Below are 24,891 nucleotides of genomic sequence, written 5' to 3'. Positions count from 1 at the left end.
TGACCCCTCATAACAAACTTAGGTCAACTGATGGTGTAGTTGTACGCCTGACTTGACGATTGTGAGATGCATTCCTGCTCGGTGATGGTGTTGGTATGTTCCCTGCGTCTGACTGGTGACCAGTTCAGGATGTCATCTGCCTGATGTTAGCCTGGATCGGCTCTGGCACTCTTGTGAGGACAATGGATGTGGACTTTCCAAAACTTATTTGGACACAATGCATTTTGCTTCTCTGATTACATTTAAGTCAAGGGTCACTCCCATTTGTCAGTACAACTCAGTGGAGAGGGTGAAAGGGGGGTGTGGGGTGGCCTCGATCATCCAGCTGGAGGGGGTGGGGGGGGTCATTCCACCCCCCCTTCTACAATTGTTTTTAGAGAGGCATCACCAAAGCCTTGTGTGCCCACAGGCAGCACAACACACTTTTTTTTCCATGCCACTGGTAGAATTGTCACACAGACGCCTGAAACCCACCGACTGAGAACTGGAACCACCTTGAGATTCGATGCCGCTTGCCACTCGCTTTGCTTTTGTTGTCACGTGCAGCCGTCACCACTCAGCAGTCATGAGCGCCGGAGCACGACTCGCTCAGTACGGGACACTCTCCCTTCTTTGGCCCCCGCGCATCCAAACGGGGCCGAGTGCAACCCCTCCAACTTTCATCCTCATCGCCAGCAGGGTCCCCAGTGCATCAGCGGCCCTGGGAAAGTTCTAGAGTACTGTGGGAATGAAAGCCCCACACACACCAGTAACAAAAAGGGGGACAAGGGTGGGGGCGAATGATTCTGTGTGTGTTTTTCTGGTTGTGTAATATTGTGCATTCCTTGATGTAAAAGCCATGTTCGCGTTAACAAAAAAAGTATTACTCTCTTATTTTTTTTCACTCTTTTTATTAGATGCAGGAGGTGGGACAGGAAATGAACCAGTCATGTTTTTGGAGCAACTCAAGAACTTTTTTTTTTTTTTTTTCAGGAGAGGAAGTGCCAAAGGCAACTCTTTTTAAAGACACGTGATAACTGAAGCTTTAACTGGATATTGTTACCTCGTATGATTCGTTTTTGCTAAAACCTGACAATTTGTTGATTTGACTCTTAAAACTGTTAACATCTGAAAGTGTTTTCATTGGACTATCCTGCTAAAACAAAATTTAGGGATGGCTTTTGATTGTAACTGTATAATGAATGAATGAACGATGCAAACTTCGGGGAAATCACGTCAGTCATGACGCGTGGTATTTTTTTGTTGTTGTTTTCATCCTCGTCATAAAAGATCTTAGTTGTAAGACATTTGTGACGAAAACACACAATTGCGCTAACACCCACAAAACATGTTCTGCAAATAATTTACATATATTTTATTGTAAAAATGTCAGCACGGTGAAGCAGCTGTAAAGCGTTGGCCTCACAGTTCTAAGGACCGGGCGTCGAATCCTGGCCCCGCCTGTATGGAGTTTGCATGTTCTCCTCATGCCTGTGTGGGTTTTCTCTAGGCACTCTGGTTTCCTCCCACATCACAAAAACATGCAACATTCATTGGAGACTCTAAATTGCCCCTAGCTGTGATTGTGAGTGTGACTGTTGTCTTGTCTCCATGTGCCCTGCGATTGCCTGGCACAGAGTTCAGGGTGCATACCCCCCCTCCTGCCTGATGACAGCTGGGATTGGCTCCAGCACTCCCGCGACCCATGTGGGGATAAGCGGCTAAGAAAATGGCTGGCTGGCTGGATGGATGGATCAAGTTAATTATTTAGTTAAATCTTCAATATGTATGCACAGTGTTAATGTTCAAACAGAAGATAAATATTACAGTGGCTTACAAAAATATGTAAAATACTTTTTGGAATTAAGCACTCAGTGAGGGTGGTACTTCAAAAGCTAAATATGTTTTTCAGATGTAGCCTGGTGTAAAATGTTTAGCACTCCAGCAACCCTTGTGTGGATTAGCGGCTAAGAAATGGATGGATGATGGATGTTTATAAAACACAATATTTTAGTGTGCTATTTTGTCATCGAACAAACACATTAGACCTTTTATTGCGGGAAGGTTGGGATGGATTAATGGCATTTCCTTTTATTACAATGGGGAAAGATGATTTGCAATGTGAATTATTTGAGTTACAAGCATGCGCAAAAATTACATAAACATGGATGTCAAGGCCCCACTTCATGCATTCCATTTCAAAGGTGTCATCCGCTGGTTTGAATATTAAAGGTTGGTGCAAAATCTACTCTAAATTAATTCATCATCATGTGAAGAATTTTCTCGTTTCAACCTTATTTAGTTAGTGACGTTAAACGTTCAAAAATGTCGAGAAAGGCTCACATAGTCCAGCACAACAAAAGCAAAAACAAATGATAAGATTAAGAACAGGATTGGGGGATTTCAGATGATGTGAGTAAAGTTTCCGCTTAAATCATGTCTACTGTAGTTATCGATTGCTTCGTTTGCTGTCCAAGTCGTTGAAGTAAATCATTTCAGACAAAATTATTACGTTTTGAAGCATACTTGGAAATACCACAGCTGTTGGTTTTAATCATCAAGGTAAAAGCAAAATCTTCCACAAAAAAAGACCTGTCCCTTTAAATCATGTTTAATGACTTAATAAATAATATAATATATTATCCAAGGGAATTTGATGTTTCGATAGCTTGCACAATTTTTTCCATTGGGTCCCTCCTCCACTTCCTCTTCCACCCTCGCTCTTCCCAAGTCTCTCTCTTCCGGCCTCCCTCTCTTTCCCACCCGCATGCTTACATACTAGCAATGATGCATCCTTAACTGTTTCCAGACATCCCTGTTCTGCAGACCTTGAGCCCAAACACATCACGAACCCCCCGGCCCCCCGTCCTCTGACCTCACACTTTAGAACTTTTAGTACTCCAGGCTGTGGGTATGATGTTGGTCATCATGAATCACCTCAATAGACAAAACGTCAGGGCCCAATTTATGAATTGAGCACGTGACACCAGAATCTGACATCCAAGTGCTGGCAAGGCCTTTCAGGTCGCTCCTCCGTTAAGCGTTCATGTGAATGCCCTCAATTTGACTTTTGTTTACAGCACAGCAATTAATGCCTCAGCGTGGTGCTAGAATAGCTTGGACGCAGCATTGTTGCCAGTGCGCACGTTGCAAATGCGCACACAGCGAGCGGTTTGTTGGTGGTCAAAACCCCCGATGAGCTGCAAAGAAAAGGAAGGCCGGACATTGGGGCACTGTTCTGGAGCAGCGAGGCATCAAACAGCGTCAGAGACAGGCACAGACACTTCGAAAGCACCTCTGATCCACACAAGCCAGCAAATGTGTTTTTTTTTGTTTTGGTTTTTTTCAGTTTTGGCCACCGTGACTGTTTTCTGATTGAAGGCAGGCTGCTTTGAAAAACAACTGAAACTTAACTCAGCCCACTAAATTTCATAAGAGTGACGATCCATCCATCATTATAGGAGGGTGAATGTCGCTGAATGTCAATTGGCTTGGAGCCAAATCAGATGTTCCTGCCTTTTTTTTTTTTTTTGCATTTTAGATGATCATTTTTCTTCTGTTTGACCCCGAGTAATAGAACATATACAATAGTGCACACAATAGCACATGTCATTACTTTTACATGTTTAAAAATGAGTTAAAGATATGTATGTAAGAGGTGATTCCTGACTGTGTGCATGCAAATGAAGAATACTGCATTAAAATGTCATATGTGCTTGTTTGCAGAAAGTCAGCGGCTCAACTATGAGAGGCGTGACTGTCTTCACCCTCAATTTGACAGTAACAAGTAAGAACGCAGAAAAGTGAAAGCCTTGACACAACACCCCAGGGAAACCCTTGCAACACTAAAATTATAACATACAGTCAACTTGATAGTTTTATAACCACCCACATTTTGACAGATGACAAACTTGTAGATAATATTCTGAAAATTGCTGAATGGCCGTTTGTGTTGTGTAATTAGTAGCCAACCAGCGTCCAGTTATGCAACCAATGAGGAGAAACAATTTGGAAATTGGACTGGCGTTGAGTCAACATTGTTTGCTATAAATGATGTGGTTTCATATATGCATTACATGTTTTTTTTTAAAACAGTAGATATCTGTCAAACCTTTAGTATCTTGTATTCTGGGTCATACTTATTGTCGTCCACATCTGATCCACATTGCATATTTGCATGCAATTTCATACTCAGCCATGGGAAAAGAAAATAAAGTACAAAAGTCAAATGTCATTTTAGCTATTCATTTGTTGTGCCATGTAAGATCTTAATAAATGCCAACAATTGTCAATCAGATTAAAGATTTCAATGTGGAAAAATAATCTCCTGTGACATTTATTACACATTTTGCCGACAGGCTTTTGTTTTTCATTCCCAGACTCAAATGACAAAGAAGTTACATTGTACAAAAATTACTCTGCAGTCCTCTTTGAGGGGATTTTGCTGAGATGTCAAAACCTTACTTCTCGCAAAAATGTCGCCATCCAAACTTTATCTTTACTTTCATTTATTATTGATATTGCATTCATCACAATGTGGCCTGTAAGGAAACTATTATGAACAGAACAAACAGAAGTTTGCTAAAAAGGATTCGGTCGACATTTGCCTTCAGCCCATAAATTTTAATGGCGCTCTAACGTTAGACTACATGCTTATTGAGTGATGTTTTTATTACTTTCAACTGGAATGATTGAGATCCACCCTTGTAAGATCCAAGTGGGACGGATCCTAACTCCCAATCTTCTCAAATGCCGCACGTGATTGATGTCAAATGGGACAGACGTATCCTGACTGACCTCTTTTCCTTTCAATTCATCTGTCACCGACAAGGGGTCTTCATCGCCTCACTTAGTTGCGCCGTGCAACTCTTATCCATCAACATTGTGAGGTAGAACAGGATCTGGCATGTCGTGTTGATTTAACCTCTGACCAACGGCACGACGTCCTGGTCTTTTCGACCTCCAACTTGACCTCTCCCTTATTCTCTCAACTACAGTCCTCCTGGGTCTCTGCGCCAACGTGAGCTGCCTGGAGGTCACGCCGCATGACGGCCAGTTTGTCCTTGGCGCCGGATCCTCTCTCATGCTCACCTGCTCGGGTTCGGGGGAAACCACCTGGGAGTTCAAAAGGAATGACGTTCCTTATTTCCAGGTGGAACAAGGCCTAAATGGTGTGCAGAGCTACCAAATTGTAAGCAACGGCACCAAATCCAGCGCTTTGAGCATGTGGAATGTAAGCTGGAAACACACCGGGGTGTATCAGTGCACTGACCGACAAAATGGAGAAAGGAAGGAGGTGGAGGTGTTTGTCCCAGGTTTGGACTAACTGACACTTTTTGCTCACTTGTGGAAACCAGAGTTTAAGTCCTTCTGAACTTGTATGTTAAAGAGAATCCAACGCTATGACTGTCTCTGCCTGCAGACAGTCAGGTTTGGTTTGTGGAGAGCGCTCATGATATGCTGACCAAGACCAGTGAGCAGACCACCATCCCCTGTGTAGTCACCAACCCCAAGATCAACGTATCCCTCTACGAGAAGGAAACTGACCTCCCAGTTAAGGGGCTGTATGTCCCCAGTGAGGGGTACACTGCAGCGCTGGAAGACAGGACTTACGTGTGTCGCGGCGAGCTGGACGGAGTGGTGAAACAGTCGCAAGCTTTCTTTGTCCTCAGTATCTTCGGTAGGTGAACAGAATTTGCCACAAATTTATGAACTCAGGTCCACACACATTGCAATATCTTGCCCTCACTTGCCCCATTACTCATTTTTTTCATGCTAAATGTTAAGACACAGTTGTTCTGTTAGTCATTCTACTAGAGCACTTAAACCATTTTACTCATGAGGACATAAGAGCAAAGGTGAAAAGCACATGACTTTTAAGGTGGATATCAAAGATATCCGCTAAATCCAACCGTTGCCATACCCTAACCCTAAACAGCATACTTGCGCAATATGGCTAATCACTGTTATATTTGTTCTGGAGAATGACATGTCCGTTTAAAACAAAAAACACCCACATAGAAATTTGCTGTACTTCAGCGTCAATTATAGTCAAAACAATATTATCTTTGTGGAGGCTAACTTTTAGTTCAGATGTAGCTTCAGTTGCTGAATTCAGTGATTGCATTCCGTTGTCATCACTTCCTCCCCTCAGTCCCAGAAGCCATCGATGCCTACATCAACGCATCAAAGACGGTGCTGAAGCAGGGAGAGCCGCTAACAGTCAACTGCACCGCGCACGGGGCCGAGTTGGTCCTTTTTTCTTGGGAGTTCCCCAACCGGGAGGTGAGTAGGAGGGGAGCAAAATGAGCTTTTGTTCATCATTCCCCCTCGCGGTCATCACACTCAGACTTCATAAACAACCCCAAATCATATCAAGATGTGGAAAGACACCTGTGTGACTCGTGTGCCTGGTATCCTGTTGCACTCTTGGGAAGTAAGCAAGTACAAATAATTTGTTACTGTTGTTTTTTGGTACAGCGTGTACAGAAAGTATTCGGACACACACAGCAAAACATCTAAAGTGTGCTTCAACTAAGTGCAGAGCAAAGGGTCTGAGTACTTATGACTGTGTGATGTTCCACTTTTTCTTATTTAATCTTAAAAAAAAAAAAGATTCAGTTCGGTCAATATTGATTCTGTGTGGACATTCATGAGGAAATAATGAACTTAAATGATTTTGGAAAATGGCTACAATAAAACAAAGATTGAAAAAATTAAGGGGATCTAAGTCAGATGGAGTTATTTCTTATTCTTGCTTGATGTAGAACTTCTGTTGCTCAACAGTCCTTGGTCTCCTTTTTCATACAGTATTCTGCGCTTCATAATTCGCCACACATTTTCAATAGGAGAAAAGCCTCTTCTGCTGGTAGGTCAGTCTTTTACCCACACTCTTGTCCTCGCACTTGTTTTCGCTTATTGGGAAGACATGAATTATAACACATTCAGAATGTGGCTTGGCATTATCTTGCTGAAATAGGCAGGGACGTCCCTGAAAAGAGCTGCTTGGATGGCATCATACGTTGCTCTAAAACCTGTATGTATCTTTCAGCATTAACGGGGCCTCCACGGATCTGAAAGTAATACCCATGCCATGGGCACAAACACACACCCCTATTCTATCACTGATGGCGGCCTTTGAACTTCACACAGACAACAATCCACATGAACCCTTCTTCTTTGGCTTGGAAGACACGATGTCAATGATTTCCAAAATCTAGTTGTCCAAATTTAAAATGCGTACTCATCAGACCACATCACACTTTTCCACTTTGCATCAGTCCATCTCAGATGAGCTTGAGCCTAGAGGAACAATGGTGAGCTTTCTAGAACTTTGTCCCATCTCCCGACTACATCTCTGAAGCTCAGCCACAGTGATCTTTGGGTTCTCCTTAACCTCTCTCAACAGGGCTCTTCTACCCTGATTGCTCAGTTTGGCCAGACAGCCAGCTCAAGGAAAAGGTTGTGCTCATCCCAAATGTCCTTAGCACCAGAATATTTTTTGTAACCTTAGCCAGGTCTGTCCCTTGCAACAATTCTGTCTCTGAGCTCTTCAGGCAGTTCCTTTACCCTCACAAGTCTTCTTGCTCTGATATGCACTGTGAGCTGTAAGGTCTTATACGGACAGGTGTGGCTTTCCGAATCAAGTCAGGTCATTACGATCAGGCACAGCTAAACTACAATGAAAGTATAGAACAATCTCATGGATTCTTTCGGGTTGTCCCGTTAGGGGTCACCGCAGTGTGTCATCTCAGATGAACGCTCATATTTGTTTGGCACAGTTTTTACACCGGATCCCCTTCCTGACACAACCCCTCTTTGGGAAGAACCATCTTATGGATGATCAAAAGAAATGGACAGCGCCCAAGTTGCATATATGAGTGTCACACCAAAGGGTCTAAATAATATCCTAATGGCTGTGTGATGTTTAAGCTTTTCTTTTTTTAATAAATCAGTTGCTTTGTTCTGTTAACATAGGGTCCTCTGTGTGTATTATTAGGAAAAAAAATTATCGCAAAGGATTTTGGAAAATGCTCCACAATAACAAAGAGTGAAACTTTTTAGAGGGTCTGAATACTTTCCGCACTCACTGTATGCTTAACTACTGTGCTCATAAAATGTCTCCTCCAGGCAGCTGATGTGGAACCACTAACAGACATCCTGTCAGCTATGAACATGAGGTCCTGCCTCATCTTCCCTCGTGCCACGCTCGGCCACAGCGGAAACTATGTGTGCCATGTCCACGAGAGCGTCCGGGGCCAGACGGACTCCGCCAGTGTCAACATCACTGTGCTCGGTTAGATGCACACACCCGCACACACACAGATAACAAACTCACAGAGGACGGATTATTATTGTGCCTCGCAAACCAAAAGAAGAGTGCTTATTATGTGACCTTTTTTTCCCAAGTTAAACCAAGAAGGAAGTTTCTTTTCGAGAAAATGAATATCTATTGTATTTATTTGTGTTACTGAAAAAGTGAAGGTATAAAATAAACCCTTTAACACTATTCACACACTATGAAAAAAAAAAACATGGCGTCACATACAGAAGCACCAGCAAAATGTTTCAACAAAACATCAAATTTGGTGAAACATATTCCATTTTGCGTTTCCAAAGTACACTTTGGAAATTAAAAATGTATAACAATGATGCATATCATTATAATCCACTTTTCTTTCTTTTAAAATCTTTTTTCTAATTTATTTTATTATTATTATGATTACTATTATTACATTGATCATTTCTTCAGTTATTTTGTGCCACATTGCTCTGTGTGTAGGGGAGCCTAATGTCCTTGAGTGAGGAGCTCCACGAGAACCACTGAATTCATTTTATAGTGTTCCTAACTTTTGGGGCTTAGTGGATGCATATTTTATCTTCAGTGAGGTGTGTTATGTTTATGAAATCTTTAAATAACTGTAAACTTTATGATCCATGGATCATGCCAGTCATGTTTAGATTTTAGATTCCGTGGAAAACATGTGGTGTATGTCTCCCTCAATCTTGACACCCTGGGAAGTTCAGTTATAGTAAATAGACTCAACCCATTAAGTGGGCTCTGTATGTATGTTAAACGTTGTGTGGCTAGTGATCTATGGAAACATTTCCCCTCAGAACAAGGCTTTGTGGCAATTCAGCCGGCTGAGGATTGTCGCATTTCGGCTCGGCTGCAGGAGAACGTCGAGCTGAAGGTGGAGGTGGAAGCCTACCCTCCCCCTCAGGTCAGCTGGAGCAAAGACGGAACTGCGATCAAAGGAGACAAAATCATCATGAACAGACAAGAGCACGAGATCAGGTACGAGCAAAGCTAAGATAGTCAAGCAATTAGTGCTTTAGCTTCCTCGGAAGAGGAGCCTCCAGAGACGACCAGTTCTTGTCAGTCATCAGAAGATAAGCCAGAGTGTAACACAATAGTCTTTGATGGGGGGGTCGGATTTAGGATCTCACAACCACAACATGGGAACTGTAAACAAAAGTCTTGGTAGTCACTGAAAAGGTTCTTGACTTGAAGGACCTGGTCATGGCAAAATCTCAACAAATATTTTCACAGTCAGTACATCTAAGCGTTGTTTTAAGGGAAAAAAATGCATAGAAAATAATCTGAATGCTTAATAGGGAAGGGGAACACAATTGATTACTTCCCAAATCTTATTGAGCTGAGGCACATATTCCACATCGGAACAAGTTTCATGGTACAACACCCAAAGAAAATATCACAAAAATACTAATAGGATAAAATAGTATCAGGGAGCCACGGTGACACAACTGGTTAGAGCGTTAGCCTCACAGATCTGAGGACTCGGGTACAAATCCCGAACCTGCCTGTGCGGAGTTGGCATGTTCTCCCTGTTCCTGCATGGGTTTTCTCCAAGTACTGTGGTTTCCTCAAATACCCCAAAAACAGGCACTAATTGGAGACTCTAAATTGCCCCTGGGTGGGATTGTGAGTGCGACTGTTTTCTGTCTCTATGTGCCCTGCGATTGCCTGGCAACCGGTTCAGGGTGTACCCCGCCTCCTGCCCTATGATAGCTGGGATAGGCTGCAACACTCGTGGGGATAATGCATGGACGGATGGCAAATATATGCCCAATGATTTCAATGAATATCAATGTGTCTCAATGGTACGACCTGTGGATGAATGACACTGTAGCTGGCACATGGTGCCCGCACTTCGCAAATTAACCAGTAGAGGGCACTGAAATACTATCATCTAGTCAATGCCTGATGCCCCCAAAATGAAGCACTAAAGAAAAAAGAAAAAAAAAAATCACCATCTTGCCCTCTCTGACACTGCTGCTTGCATCACACCATATGTACAATAACGACTAGTTGCTGTTGTTCTGCCCCAAGTGTTTAATATGTTAAGAAGATCGATTTTATTAGAAAAGATCTGTTTGTGTTGTTACTTTTGAGAGTGCATTGCTGAGCTTTTATTTTGAAACTATAGAATACAGGAAATCGGAAGCGCTGAGCAAAACGGTAAAAAAAAAAAAAAGCATGTCAACGGTTGGAAGATGTAGCGCGTTGAAATCAGCTTATTCCTGTGCATGAATCCGTCAGAAAGCAATGGCTGTGAGTAAATTATGTTCTTTACATGTTTCAGAAGTATTGTTAGTAACTTTAACAGTATCTTCGTGCATATTTGTGAGCTGCACTGATTTAGTAACTTCACATGTTGTGTTCATTCTCATGAGATAGCGAGCAGCAGTATGTGTATCTGCTACTCACTTCACTAGAATGCTGTTGCTGTTTGTGCTTAGACTTACTGAATGTGAATGTTTAATTCATATACTAATGGAAGATGTTTATACTCCATACTGATTTGACATTGCAGTCTGTTTAGTATGTTTTGTAATTCTTTTTCTAGTTTCACTCCATTTTCATTGTGTCACCCGACTTGACCTGTTAAGAAGTCATTAAAGGAGCAAGCACGCTCACTTCCTGGCTCTTGAAAAGGAGTTTGGCTGGCTGTTTATTCATGTTAGCACTTTGGAAGTAAAACACATGAAGAGAACAGTACAGCTGTTATACAATGCTCGTTATTTTACAAAGCTGACGAATGATCACCTCCAGTAGTGAGGAGCCAAAAGTCAAACTACATACAGTAGTTCTAATAAAACCACTGTTATCCCCCCAGATATGTCAGCATCCTCACTTTGGTGCGGGTGAGGCCGGAGCAGAGGGGCTTCTACACTGCCCGGGTCACCAATGGTGATGACACCAAGGATGTGAGTTTTGACCTGGAAGTCCAAGGTAAGAGTCTTGTGACCATTGTATAAGAAATGATCAATGAGCAAGAGAAGCCTTTTAATGTCTTTGTTGGTGTGTGACTTCAGACTCAAACAGCAATAATTGATTTTGATCAAAGAAAACTATTCCAGTAATCCCCCCTCCATCTCAGGGGTTATGTTCCAGCTCATCTCTGCCATGAGCAAAAGTAGCAATATAGAAATACTTTGTTTAAATACACCCCAGGTGTGTATGTTTTGATGGTATTTATCTCTTTTTAAGGCTTTTAAACAATTTCGTGGAACAAATTTTGGAATTTCGGTTGTAAATGTGAGTCCGTTTTTTCACCTCTGACCTCAGCCAAGATCAGCGAGCCCGTACTGGGTGTGTTTCTGTATGTAGTTCCCTCTCAGATTAAAGATTTGACGGACCACCACCTTCCCGGGAAGAGACACCTTGTGACCTGTGTCGCTGAGGGGGTCCCGACCCCGACCATCCAATGGTACAGCTGCGACAGCATGCTCCAGTAAGTCGCATCGCGCCTGAATGTCATACAAAACATCTCAGTACACAAAAATAATAAAAATAAACTTCACAGGTGCAACAACAACACTACGATTTGGCAACGGCTGGTACCAAAAGCAGAGGTGCTGAGCATCCAGACCAACGTCAGCCACAGCGAGAGCCGTCAAACCAGTCGGGTGTGGAGCCGTCTAACCTTCCACAAGCCGCAGCAGGTCACAGTCCGCTGTGAGACCAGCAACCAGGCGGGGAGAGTGGACCGAAGAGATGTCAAACTGGTCTCTAGCAGTGAGTTTTGTGTCATCAACTGCCCAAATGCAGCGTGTGCCTGATTTTATAAAAACAGCATGTCTCAGTTTCTCACTCAATTCATGTCTAATTGTACTTTAATGTTCAAATGCTTGCTGCGAAATGAAAAGCGTATTGCTGACTTGAGTTCAGCACTCTACGAAAATATGCTATAAAACCAGGGAGAGATAAACTTGTACTTGGCAGCTTAATGCTAAAAGCTTCAGTGCTCGAGATAAATTGAGGAAACATTTATGTTTCAGTGACGTAGTGCACAGCTTCATCAAATAGGAGGACTTATTTTACTTATAGTCATAAATATCTGCTGCATTAATAACACCATTTCATTTTACTGGAACATACCCTAGCCTTCCATTATGATTTGTTGTATGCAGAGATGGTACACACAGCCATACTTAAGTCAGAATACTGATACTGACTGTATGTACTCTATATAAAAATAACTCTGGTAAAAATATAAGTACTGATTCAACTCCTTTATTCAAGTAAAAGTGAAAAGTACAGACTGAAATATACTTAGGTACAAAGAATAAATGATGAGTGACTTTCCTGCGCGAGTGACTTTTTTTTATTTTTAGTTTTATGTTTTTGTTTTCATGATTCCAGTGTAATGATGCAGTGTCATATTGTGGTTTCTTTGTTTCTTGTTTTTTTTTGTTTCTCTTCCATCTGGTGTCCCAACTTGTTTTCCTCTCTTTTGTCTTGTTTTTTTTTTCCATGTTCCAACATCACAAGCTTTATGCTAAACCACAAACACAATCTACAAAACTCCTCGGTTGCATAGAAGAAGAAATAAAAACATTTTGGAATTTCCCCAAAAAAAAAAAATCTTACAGATGCTCTTTTCTGCTTAACTGAACAGGACAGGTTGAAATAAAAAAATCTTACCAGTTGTTTGTGTTGTAAAAGTGTGCACGAGGTGACAATTGACCCCTCCGTACAGGGCACTTAACCACGCCTCCTGAAGTGACGTCACGCCACGTGCGCTCACGTAAGACAAACAGTAAAAATGGCAAATACAATACAATACATTCTGAACTGAGACAGGCTCTATGCTTCTGATTTCATTCAAATCAACGATATATTATAGATTCTAAATACAATACATTCTTAACTGAGAGAGACGCCATGCTTCTGATTTCATTCAATCATTCACACGTAGCAATGTTACGCTAGCGCAGAACGTCTCATTCTTTTATACGAGACGTGTATTAAAAATCAAATGTAGGGCATATCTTCGTGAAAACACAGTCTGGTTAAGCTTCTGCCGCGAGCCAGCAAGAAATCAATACGTTTGTGCAGTCCGATCATCGCTAAATATCGCTCAACACAGAATAAGTGTGTCAATCGTTCACACGTAGCAGTGTTATGCCAGTGGAGAACGTCTCATTCATTTATACGAGACGTGTATTAAAAATCAAATTTAGGGCATATCTTCGTGCAAACACCGTCTGGTTAAGCTTCTGGCCGCGAGCCAACAAGAAATCAATACGTTTGTGCAGTCCGATCATCGCTAAATATCGCTCAACAAAGAATAAGTGTGTCAATCGTTCACACGTAGCAGTGTTATGCCAGTGGAGAACGTCTCATTCATTTATACGAGACGTGTATTAAAAATCAAATTTAGGGCATATCTTCGTGGAAACACCGTCTGGTTAAGCTTCTGGCTGCGAGCCAGCAAGAAATCAATACGTTTGTGCAGTCCGATCATCGCTAAATATCGCTCAACAAAGAATAAGTGTGTCAATCGTTCACACGCAGCAGTGTTATGCTAGCGAAGAACTTCGAATTCATTTATACGAGACATGTATTGAAAATCAAATATAGGGCATACCTTCATGCAAACATATGTGTTCCGGTTGATATTAGATGGATTTAGTTGATGATGCGGTCTTCCACAAAGTTTGATCCATCGATGGCATTTTTCGTACTGGGTCTTCGGTTTTGGAAAGGGTACGAATCGAACTCCACCAACTAGCCTTTCAGGATAGCTGTCGTCACTATTACAAAGTCCGTGACTACACCTCTTAACCATATTTTTTGTTAAATAACCCAAATACGCGATAAAACGCTAACTAAACCTATAGTGGACCATTCAATGTTGTCAGAGAAAATGGCGGGAGCAAAAACGGGGTTTGGTCTATGCAGATCTCTGGCCTCTGATTGGTCAGTGACGCGGATTGCGCAATGTCCACAGAGGGGTCAATTGCATATCATTAGTACTACAAATGAAATAGCAAGGTTCTCTTAGTTAACATCGAGTACTTCACTCACAGTGTACAGATGTCATTTATTGCACAATTTTGCTTAAAAACAGAAAATGATTCGCTCATAGAACCTAATTGTCCTACTAGTGCAGCAGTCGGCAACCCGCGGCTCCGGAGCCTCATGTGGCTCTTTCATCCTTATAATGCGGCTCTGATTGGCTTGGGAAAATAAATTACTAAAAATTTTTTTTTTTATTTAATTGAAGTGCGTTTTATTTGTGTTAGTTTTTGTATTATTTTAGTTCTAAATTTGAAGATTGTGATCTTGAAATATTAAAATATTAATTAAATTATTTGATATTATTTTTTCGTCGCTCAAAATAGACGTCACACTGCGGAAGCGGGTATACCCGCTGAATCGCCGTCTATTTTGAGCGACTTTCAAGCCCGGCAAAGCCAATGGAGAAACATGCTGCGGTAAAGTAGTAGAAGTTTTTTTTTTCTTCATTTTAGATGTGCGGCTCCCAGTGTTTTCTTTTCCGTGGAAACCGGGTTCAAATGGCTCTTTCGGTGTCAAAGGTTGCCGACCGCTGTACTAGTGCATAGAAATGTTGTATAGTAGGGGAAAAATGTTGCTCATAAGACATCTACTAGTTCCCCTACTCTTTCTACTTGTGTGCAGAAATGTCATGGAGCAGTGGAAAAATTCACCTGGTTAAAAACTGTGTTCTCCCAGTACTGATAACAACATGATGATAAGGATGTTAATTAGTGTGAGGTTTTGAGAATCGGAATCCTCTTTATTTGCCAAGTGTAGTCGATATATATTTATATATATACAGTGTCAAAAATAAACAATACATAGTTGTTTCCGGGCGGCACAGTGGATCAGCTGGTAAAGCGTTGGCCTCACAGTTCTGAGGACCCAGGTTCAATCCCGGCCCTGCCTGTGTGGAGTTTGCATGTTCTCCCCATGCCTGCGTGGGTTTTCTCCGGGCACTCTGGTTTCCTCCCACATCCCAAAAACATGCAACATTAACTGGACACTCAAAATGCCCCTAGGTGTGATTGTGAGTGCGACTGCTTGTCTCTATGCGTCCTGCGATTGGCTGGTGACCAGTTCAGGGTGCACCTTGCCTCCTACACGTTGACAGCTGGGATAGGCTCCAGCACTCCCCGTGACCCTCGTGAGGATAAGTGGCAAAGAAAATGGATGAATGGATAGTTGTTCCACTCGTTATCAAAAGTTTCACAGAGCAGTGGAAAAAAGATGTCACTAGTTGACAACTGCGTGCTACTAGTACTGCTCGTGGCATGCTACAATTCTACGAGTTGACATCTAGCACTTCATTAGTAGCACACAGATGATAACTAGTGCACAGTTTGACCTCAGTGGTAACAAGTAGTTGTTCTACTAATATGCCCTAGTCTTTCTACTAGCGCACAGAAATGTTAAGAGTCATAGAAGTCAGTGATGGAAACAACATCTACATTTTAACCAATGTGCTAATGTAAGACATTGAATAAATGTTGTAACGACTGTACGTAGGAGTTGGCGATCATGTTGTGTACTTCTCGCGTGTTGCAGCCTTCTTCTCGCAGGTGGCCGTGTTGGCGGCGGTCCTCGCCTTAGTGGTGATCATCATCCTAGCCATCATCATCCTCATCGCAGTGTGGAGGAAGGTGAGGGCGCACATTCGTGTGACTTGGTGTGCACTCGTCACTTTGCTCGCGTGCGTGTGTTCAGAAACCTCGCTACGAGATCCGCTGGAAGGTCATCGAGTCAGTGAGCCAGGATGGTCACGAGTACATCTACGTGGACCCCATCCACTTGCCTTATGACCTCACCTGGGAGATGCCCAGAGACAACCTGGTTCTAGGTGAGTCCTCCACACGCAGAGGGGAGTCATGTGACCTCGACTTTTACTGATAAACTCGACTCCAATGTGACGTTACATGACTTTAGTACATATTCGTTCCTCAATCGGGTATTTTTAATTAGTTCAACTAAAAGTGTCTCGATGAAATCCACCGAAAGGCCGGTTTTATTATTGCTAGAATATCTCTTGAACAATCTTACACTGCTTTGTCATTTTCAGTAAATTATTAAATATCCAAACTGTTTTGTACCATCACAAAATATGACAAGTGCAAACAACAATTATGAGAAATGGATTGAATGAAAGCTCTATGGGAAAAGATAACAATCAGCTGGCAAAATATTGAAACATTTTGTCATAATGTAGCACATATTGTGTATTTTTTCATATTAAATATGATACAAAGAATGTCCTGTGTCCAGTCCATGGAGTATTTTGCATAGGATACGCCCCAGTTTCTGCGACCCTCTTGAACAAAATGGATGAATAGATTACACAAACAAACTTACAGTATTAACTCATGTAGTGCCTTAAATGTTATAAAAAGAAATCTTGCATAGATACTGTATTACAAATGCATAAAATAATGGGATTATTAATGTTTTAAATGTATTTTGTACAGATAAAACTGCAACATTTATCGACATGTTTACATTTAGAGTAGATATTTTTTTTAAATTTCCTTTAAAAAAATCACATTACTTTGATTAATTCAGAAATAAGGCAAAACATGTCAGATTTGTGTTGGTGTTTGTGCAAGCTGTTAACCTTCAAACAGTGAAAACATTCATTTCTTTAAACTTCCATTTTTTTTTACTTTAAATGATAAATAAACGTGTAGTTAATACACTGTACATGTTCAGATTTGATTGAAAATGCCAGAGTGGCATTCATTTGACAAGACTTCTTTTCCACGGCCTCCCTTCCATTTCAGCTCCAGCGTCGTACTGAGCCCTTTCTTTGCGTTTCAGGTCGCACTCTCGGATCGGGAGCTTTCGGCAGGGTGGTCGAAGCGACTGCGTACGGTCTCTCGCATTCCCAGTCCAGCACAAAAGTGGCTGTCAAAATGCTGAAATGTAAGCCGCACATCGTACGAAGAGGGGCTTGACCCCCCCCCCCCGCGCTGAGCAGCCGCTCTCAACCGAGCTTTAGTGTGCTTGCCAGCCTGCTTTGACATTCAGCCCACGTGCCACTGAGCAGCGGGTGCCTTTCACTCTCTTGTTCCGAAATGCGGATCTGAATGTCTCTTTGTGTTTGTCCAGCGACGGCCAGAAGGAGCGAGACTCAAGCTCTCATGTCAGAGTTGAAGATTATGAGTCACCTGGGTCCTCATCTCAATGTCGTCAATTTACTGGGTGCCTGCACCAAGCATGGTGGGAAGCATGTTCAGCATCTGCACTATCAATCAATACAGTAAAAAAGTATTTCTACTTTGCTATTTCCCACCACTACATCTTTTGTTTTTCACTTTGTATAATAATAAGTTTATATGGGACAAATGTGGATCCACGGTGGATCAGCTGGTAAAGCGTTGGCCTCACAGTTCTGAGGTCCCGGGTTCAATCCTGGTCCCCCCTTTGTGGAGTTGGTATGTTCTCCCCTTGCCTGCATGGGTTTTCCCCGGCACTCCGGTTTCCTCCCACATTCCAAAAACCTGCAACATTAATTGGACACTCTAAATTGCCCCTAGGTGTCATTGTGAGTGCAGCTGTTTGTCTCAATGTGCTCTGCAATTGGCTGGCAACCAGTTCAGGGTGTACCCCGCCTCCTGCCCGTTGACAGCTGGGATAGGCTCCAGCACTCCCTGCGACCCCCGTGAGGATAAGCGGTGAAGAAAATGGATGGATGGGACAAATGTTGTTCTCGAGCTGGTGTGAGTTTGCCACGTCCCTTGTGATTGGGTGGCAAACACCTCAGGATGTACCCTGCCTCCCGCACATAGACAGCTGGGAAAAGCTCCAGCAGTCCGGTGATCCTTGTGAGGATAACCAGCTCAGATCATGGATGGATCTTGTCTGTTTGTGTGTGCCCTGCGACTGGCTGACGACCAGTTCAGGGTGGAGTCCACCTTTTGGCCCAAGTTGTCACGACCCATCGGAACGGAGGTAGGACCCAAATGCAGGAGGACACAGAAGATGCAAGGGTAAATGTTTATTAATCTAAGGTCGGGGATCGGGCGGGCAGGCAGGTGCAGCAGCGGTAGTCGGGACGTCGGGCGGAGAGAGCAGGTCAGCGGGCAGACAGGAGTCGGTACACGCGAGATCGATCAAGGCAGCCAAGAGCATCAAAGGAGTCAGGCTTACGGGGTCGGTCGGAGAACAGGCGTAGTTCGATACACACGGGTTGACGATCAGGGATACGGGAGTATTCCAACGGGCCATAAAGCTCAGCGATCTGGCGGTGGACCAGTCGTCACCGGGTCCTATATATACTGGGGATAATCAGCCCGCATGAGGCGCAGGTGTGTGCCTTCCAATTAGCACGGCCGCGCGGGCACCCGCACAGCCCGGGCTGGAGCGGCAGGATCATGACACAAGTCAGCTAGGATAGACTCCAAACCAGGATAAGCAGTATTGAAAATGGATGGATGAAAAAATTCTTTTGCCATTCAGTCAGAGACTCAAATTTGGTACATTTCCATTTTATATTACTTCTGAAACCAGAAAATGGATTGTTCGGAAACAGCCCGTGATTGTGGTTCAAGCCCACCACATATTTGAAATTCGAATGGCACTTCAAGGACTAAAGACCTCCTCCTGATATTAAACGGTGAAAATAAAAATCCAAACTGTTTCAGATGCTGCGATTGGCTGGCAACCAGTACAGGGTACAGGTATCCCCTGCCTCCTGCCCATTGACAGCTGGGATAGGCTGTAGCACTCCCGTGACCCTTCTGAGGATAAGCAGCAAAAGAAAATGGATGGGTGGAACTATTTCAGATGCTCTTTCCTAACTAGTAAAAGTGGATGGGCTTTTCTTTCTCTTCTTTATTGTGCATACTCCTTAATGACATTGTCATAGTCTATGTGCATCTCATCCAATCTTTCTCCTTTCCTCTTCGATCAACCAATCAGGTCCTCTGTACCTGGTGACCGAGTATTGTCGCTACGGCGACTTGGTAGACTACCTGCACAGGAACAAGTACACCTTCTTGCAGTATTTTGCCGAGAAGAACCAAGACGAAGGCTGCGTGATCTCAAGGGGAAGCACGCCGCTCAGTCAAAGGAAAGGGTGAGCAATGAGAGCTTTTCCCAATGTTTATAAACAAAGTACCGCAGGGTAATTCGGGTGGCACCAAATAAATGACAACTGGTAACTTGAAATGAAAACAATGACAAAAGCTTTAGCATTAGTTCTAGCATTTTTGGCTAGACGTCCCTATATTCCCTATATCTCCTTGTTGAAACGTCAATTCCGGCCACCGTTCCGTCTCCGTTGCAAGCAAGTTCCCTCCAAACATCTTTTCGATTGACACACATTCAAACTATGGTGCGTTGAAAGAAGTGAAACATTATCAGTCAAGCCCTTACTCCTGTTTTTTCTACCTTGGTCAGATGACAGAAGGCCTTTGTGTACTATCCTGTAGTCATTCTCTAGTGTGGCGCGAGTACCACTCATGGTAAGCCGGTTCCCTCTAGTGGTACGTGCAAGAATCACTGAAGTAATATTTATCCAAGTCATTTTTTTTACCCAACTCTTATGTGCAATACATTTTATTGTAAAAGTCGGAGAACCACCGACTTGCACAATACGTGCCGGGGGTAATAGAACCCTGATCACGATCCCACCGTCCTTGCAGCTACGTGTCATTCGGAAGCGAGAGCGACGGAGGGTACATGGACATGAGCAAAGATGAGCCCTGTGTCTACGTTCCCATGCTAGAGCAGATGGACTCCATCAAGTACGCCGACATCCAGCCATCGCCATACGAGTCCACATACCAACAGGACCTGTACCAGGAACAAGGTCTGATCGGAGCCATGTCTTCTATCTTCTGTTCACAGCGATTTCTTTTAACTCCTTTACACACACACACACACATACACATCACTCTCACAAAATAAATAAACTACTCTCGTATATATACTCCTCTCTCTCTCTCACACACACAAGCTACTAAAACACTCTCGCATGCACTACTAAAAGACTTTCAGACATACACCACTGAAATTCTCTCCTACAAACTACTAAAACTCATTTCACTCACCCATGGAACACTCCAAAACACACGTGAAATACTCACATACACTTCTGAAACACAAAAAACATTCTCACATGCACTACTAAAACACTCCTACATTACTGGAACGCTCTCACATACTGCAATGGGTTTTCTTTCTCTCTCTCTCTCTCTCTCTCTCTCTCTCTCTCTCTCTCTCTCTCTCTCATTCAAAGACACACAAACGCCACTGCAAATCTCTCTCTCTCTCACACACACACACACACACACACACACGCACGCACACACGTCTGAAATGGTCTCTCCCACAGAACTCACAGAAACAATCTCATAGACTCATGTTGAGCCGCTCACTTTCTTTTTGTGTATCACCTCATCTTGTTCAGCTGGCAGTAGACTGGACCTGGTCATCAGTGACTCATCCACACTCACCTACGATGACCTGCTGGGTTTCAGCTACCAAGTGGCCAAGGGCATGGAGTTCCTGGCTTCCAAGAATGTAGGACATTAACAAAAGGAATAATTGTTGGAATTAGTACGCACACCCATTTAATATGAGAGATGGAAAATGCTGGTCAGACCTTGGTTTTAAGAATGGAAACAGTGGTTATCTATTTATTGATTTGTTTGGTATTCCACCCATGCAGTGCGTTCATCGTGACCTCGCCGCCCGGAACGTGTTGATCTGTGAGGGAAAACTGGTGAAGATCTGTGACTTTGGACTGGCCAGAGACATCATGCATGACTCCAACTACATCTCGAAAGGCAGCGTGAGTGGTGCACACAGATGTACAAATAATACTAACACTCAACAGCTCGCCAGGTGCGAAACCAAGGCACACACAAATGAAATGTATGATACATAATTGCTAGCTGTGGACTAACAAAAAACCCAACAAAAAAAGCAAAACAATCAGTCCTCTTCTTGGTAATTACATTAGTACATGTACATCTGTACATCTTGTATGATATCTACCATTTACCCGCATCACTGGACGGAAGGAATTCATCACACCCTCTGAAATTCTGTGGTCAATCCTGCCACATCGCAGTATAATGCATTTCCAGAATTTTTCAAAGATGCTCTATTTGAATCAGATCTGGCGACTGCAAAGCCTGTTTGTGTACAATCATTGTCAATTCAAGAAACCATTCAGTTTATGATTTCTGAGAGGCTGCAATATTTCACTAGAGATAGCATGTAGGGAAGTCCGTGTTTACTACAATTCTGGGGTGTCATAAATCAGCGGCACGGGGCGGACCCAAATGCAGGACTTCGAGGCAAGGGCGTGATATTAGGAGTGGTTTTATTGCAGAAGGAGGTCAAACACAAAAAGTCAGTCCAAAACAGGTGGAAGCACAAAAACGCTAGGCAACAGGCAAAATCCCAAAACGTGCACAAGGTCCGATGACTATGAGGCAAAGTAAAAAACATGGACAAAACGTGGTCAAACTAAAGAGGCACAGGCTTGCTGTGACAAAGGATTGCTCTACACTAAACTTGCTAACTTACGCGCAGTAGCAGAGTATCCCAGGATGCAGTAAAGCATAAGCAGCAAACCGGCAAATGTCGATGACACATTCACCACTTAAGTGCTTGGTTAGTTAGTGTCCAACATGCAACACAGCTGTGTGACAGCTGTTAAAGGTGGCACCGCCCTGGGCAGTGGGTTGGCCACGCCCCTCACAAGAAGCAAAGCACCGCCCACGGCAGTGGCTCGGCCATGCCCCTGACATAGGGTGGCTGGCCTGTATTATTTAAATGATACTGCAGTTATTTTGAGGGGTCTCAACGTGTGGCAAGAAAATATCCTTCACATCGTGACACGATACAAGGCAGGAGGGTCCATGTTGTTATATTTGCAATCAAAAATAAATGTTGGTGTCATTGCTATCAAATCAAATTCAGATGAATAAATAGCCGATGAATACACCGCAGCAAGACTTTCACAATTTCCTCTTTTAAAAATTCCATTTTGTAAGACCATTTTGTGTTCTATTTAGACCTTCCTGCCCCTCAAGTGGATGGCACCGGAAAGTATTTTCCACAATCTGTACACAACCTTGAGCGATGTGTGGTCCTATGGTATTCTTCTCTGGGAGATTTTCACACTGGGTGAGTCCAAACACATTCTTCACACTAAATGAGTCATGAGAGGGATTCATATCTTTTCAGCTCAATAAGGGAGCAACTTGTACTGTAAGTGCTGAACTAACAGGCCTGGACTTCTCCTGTTTGTACAATTTTTCTCCTCAAGAGGATATTGAGTCGGTTATAGAGCACAGAAGCCAAATAAGCCAAGTGGGACAGTATTTTGCATCGTAACCAGTAGGTCATCACATTGTGTACATATTGTGCATCCGCTCACTGTAATGAGAGTCAACAAGAAAAAAAAAACTTGCTTAAAATGCTGTAATGCTCTGTCGTGCTTATTTTTGTCTATTGTGTGTATATATAGAAAAGAAACATCATTTCTTAGGAGGAATAAAATTCAGAATAGATCCCATTAGTCTAGGCTTTAAAATTAGCCCCCACTTGCATTAGCTATGGTCATATTATTTATTTTTTTTACATTTTTCCCCCCAAAGCTTTTCCCATGGCTTCTTGAAATGAGCATAAACTAAAGGAAACAGTTTATAGATTTGTTTATTGCATGTCCAGACTGAGCCCCCAGAGGCACGACAAATAAACTGAGCTGCGGTGACTCTGAATTCTGACAGTCTCCCCCCCACTTCAAATCGCTTAAACTCCAAAAGATTTTGTATGCTAAATCCTAACTTTCAACCAATATTCTCCCACCTGAAGAAAAAAAAAGACAGCATATGCGGGTTTCCCCTGATTAATTTCTGATTAAAAACTATCAGATTGGGAGGTGCTGATTGCCAACCCAACTGTTTCCCACTTAGCTGCGAGTTGGACATTCCAACTTGATGAAGCCAGAAGAACCACCTCTTCTTCTGCAAAAAGTGAAAATGTGACACTGAGGCAACCAAACTGGACCCCCTGTATCCTTCAGGTGTGCTGAGAAATTCTGTTCATAAAAATTATGAGCAGAATTGATGACAACCACCAGGGAGAACCCCAATGTACAGGCCCTGAGCTGGGCAGCAATAAGTCTACCCCTCTCCAGCGTGGAAGAGAGTCTGCCTCTCTCAGGACCCCAGAGCCCAAGCTCTGTGTGGAGGTGAGCTCGACTATATGTAGTCAGAATTTCTCGATCTCACACACCATCTCGGGATCCTCCTTCCACATCCTTTGAGCCAGTTTCTCTAGCCGGGGATCAGATCACCAAGGTCCCCGCAATTGTCCACCCCCCAGCTCACAGTGCACCTGATCCCTATGGGCCCTCCCACAGTTGGTGAGCCCATGGGAAGGGGGACCCATGTTACCATTTTGGGCTGAACCCAGCTGAGCCCCATGGGTGCAGGCCCAGGCCACCAGGCACCTTGGGACAGACAAACCACAATAAGATGATGACTCAAGGATAAGAGAATCGGCATATCAGGGCTGAATGGGAGAATGTTGAACTTCCTTGTTGGTCATTTCATGTGAAATCAATTTTCATACCTTTTGCAGGAGGAACCCCCTACCCCGACCTTCCCATGAATGAGATGTTTTACAGCGCCCTAAAGCGAGGGTACAGAATGACCAAACCCACTCACGCCTCAGATGGAGTGTAAGTTTTGCTTCCGCAGTGTTGACAGCAACCCTGAAATGAATGTATTAAAAAAAAAAGAACAAGAAGAAATACATGTACACGCACGGCTTTGTTTTCAGGTATGAGATCATGAAGAAGTGCTGGGACGAGAAGTTTGAGAAGAGACCCGAGTTCTCCTTCCTTGTTCACAGTATGGGGAACATGCTGACTGAAAGCTATAAAAAGGTCTATTTTTATACACTTCACAGTCTCTTGTTTGTGGTCTTCAACTGTTTAACTGGGTACACTACATTTTTTTTTTACTAATGACTGGAGGCCCAATTTTTATACATAATGACACACTTACTCTTTTAACATTTGTTCTTTGTAGTACATATAGAGTGGCTGGGAAAAGTATTCATAACACTAGGACCTTTTCACAACCACTTTTTTTTTTTTGGTATTGTTTCGAATTCCGAAAATGTCATGATATTTTTTTGTCAATTTTCCCAGTTAAGTATGAACACATTTGATCAATGTCCAAATCTTTATGGGAAATTGAAATGCTTAATCAGCTCGGACTTTTAGATGGATTTCAAGGTTATTGAATAAATGCTCAAATGACTTTCCGTGTACACAGAAACAGTATTTACAGTAAAAGTGGACGTATGCTAAAGGTCAGTGAGTGCATCTTCGCCCTTATCTGTTCATCAGAGATACAGCCAAGTCAATGACAACTTCCTGAAGAGTGACCACCCGGCCGTGGCCCGCACAAAGCCACGCCTCTCCCCCCCTTTCTCGACATTCAGCTCCCCCTCTGTCGTCGCCCTCCCCTTCCCTCTGCAACCTCGCGGTCAGGGCTCAAGCCAGGCTCAGTCGCAAGACGTTGTCCCTTCGTACAACGACTACATCATACCCATCCCGGACCCCAAGCCTGAAGACG

The 24,891-nt window shown here is 43.1% G+C and overlaps 1 protein-coding gene across 1 annotated transcript in view; it reads left to right on the top strand.

The window, feature by feature from the left end:
• The window catches only part of pdgfrb (platelet-derived growth factor receptor, beta polypeptide), a 35,532-nt gene that overhangs the window by 8,428 nt on the left and 2,213 nt on the right, over positions 1-24,891 (top strand). The window contains exons 2-22 of the mRNA XM_061835859.1: positions 3,706-3,766; positions 4,977-5,294; positions 5,402-5,659; positions 6,134-6,264; positions 8,110-8,275; positions 9,097-9,277; positions 11,121-11,236; positions 11,615-11,738; positions 11,811-12,022; positions 15,839-15,933; positions 15,998-16,130; positions 17,102-17,206; positions 17,393-17,503; positions 19,205-19,361; positions 19,930-20,096; positions 20,697-20,809; positions 20,958-21,080; positions 22,315-22,426; positions 23,888-23,987; positions 24,089-24,194; positions 24,663-24,891. The exon at positions 24,663-24,891 is cut by the window's right edge and continues 34 nt beyond it. Coding sequence (XP_061691843.1) covers positions 3,724-3,766; positions 4,977-5,294; positions 5,402-5,659; positions 6,134-6,264; positions 8,110-8,275; positions 9,097-9,277; positions 11,121-11,236; positions 11,615-11,738; positions 11,811-12,022; positions 15,839-15,933; positions 15,998-16,130; positions 17,102-17,206; positions 17,393-17,503; positions 19,205-19,361; positions 19,930-20,096; positions 20,697-20,809; positions 20,958-21,080; positions 22,315-22,426; positions 23,888-23,987; positions 24,089-24,194; positions 24,663-24,891 — 3,100 coding nt within the window. The 5' untranslated portion in view covers positions 3,706-3,723. The remainder of the gene's footprint in view (positions 1-3,705; positions 3,767-4,976; positions 5,295-5,401; positions 5,660-6,133; positions 6,265-8,109; positions 8,276-9,096; positions 9,278-11,120; positions 11,237-11,614; positions 11,739-11,810; positions 12,023-15,838; positions 15,934-15,997; positions 16,131-17,101; positions 17,207-17,392; positions 17,504-19,204; positions 19,362-19,929; positions 20,097-20,696; positions 20,810-20,957; positions 21,081-22,314; positions 22,427-23,887; positions 23,988-24,088; positions 24,195-24,662) is intronic.

This window comes from Syngnathoides biaculeatus, chromosome 11, assembly GCF_019802595.1.
Source record: "Syngnathoides biaculeatus isolate LvHL_M chromosome 11, ASM1980259v1, whole genome shotgun sequence".
Lineage (NCBI taxonomy): Eukaryota > Metazoa > Chordata > Actinopteri > Syngnathiformes > Syngnathidae > Syngnathoides > Syngnathoides biaculeatus.
This window is presented reverse-complemented; position numbering and strand designations above follow the sequence as displayed.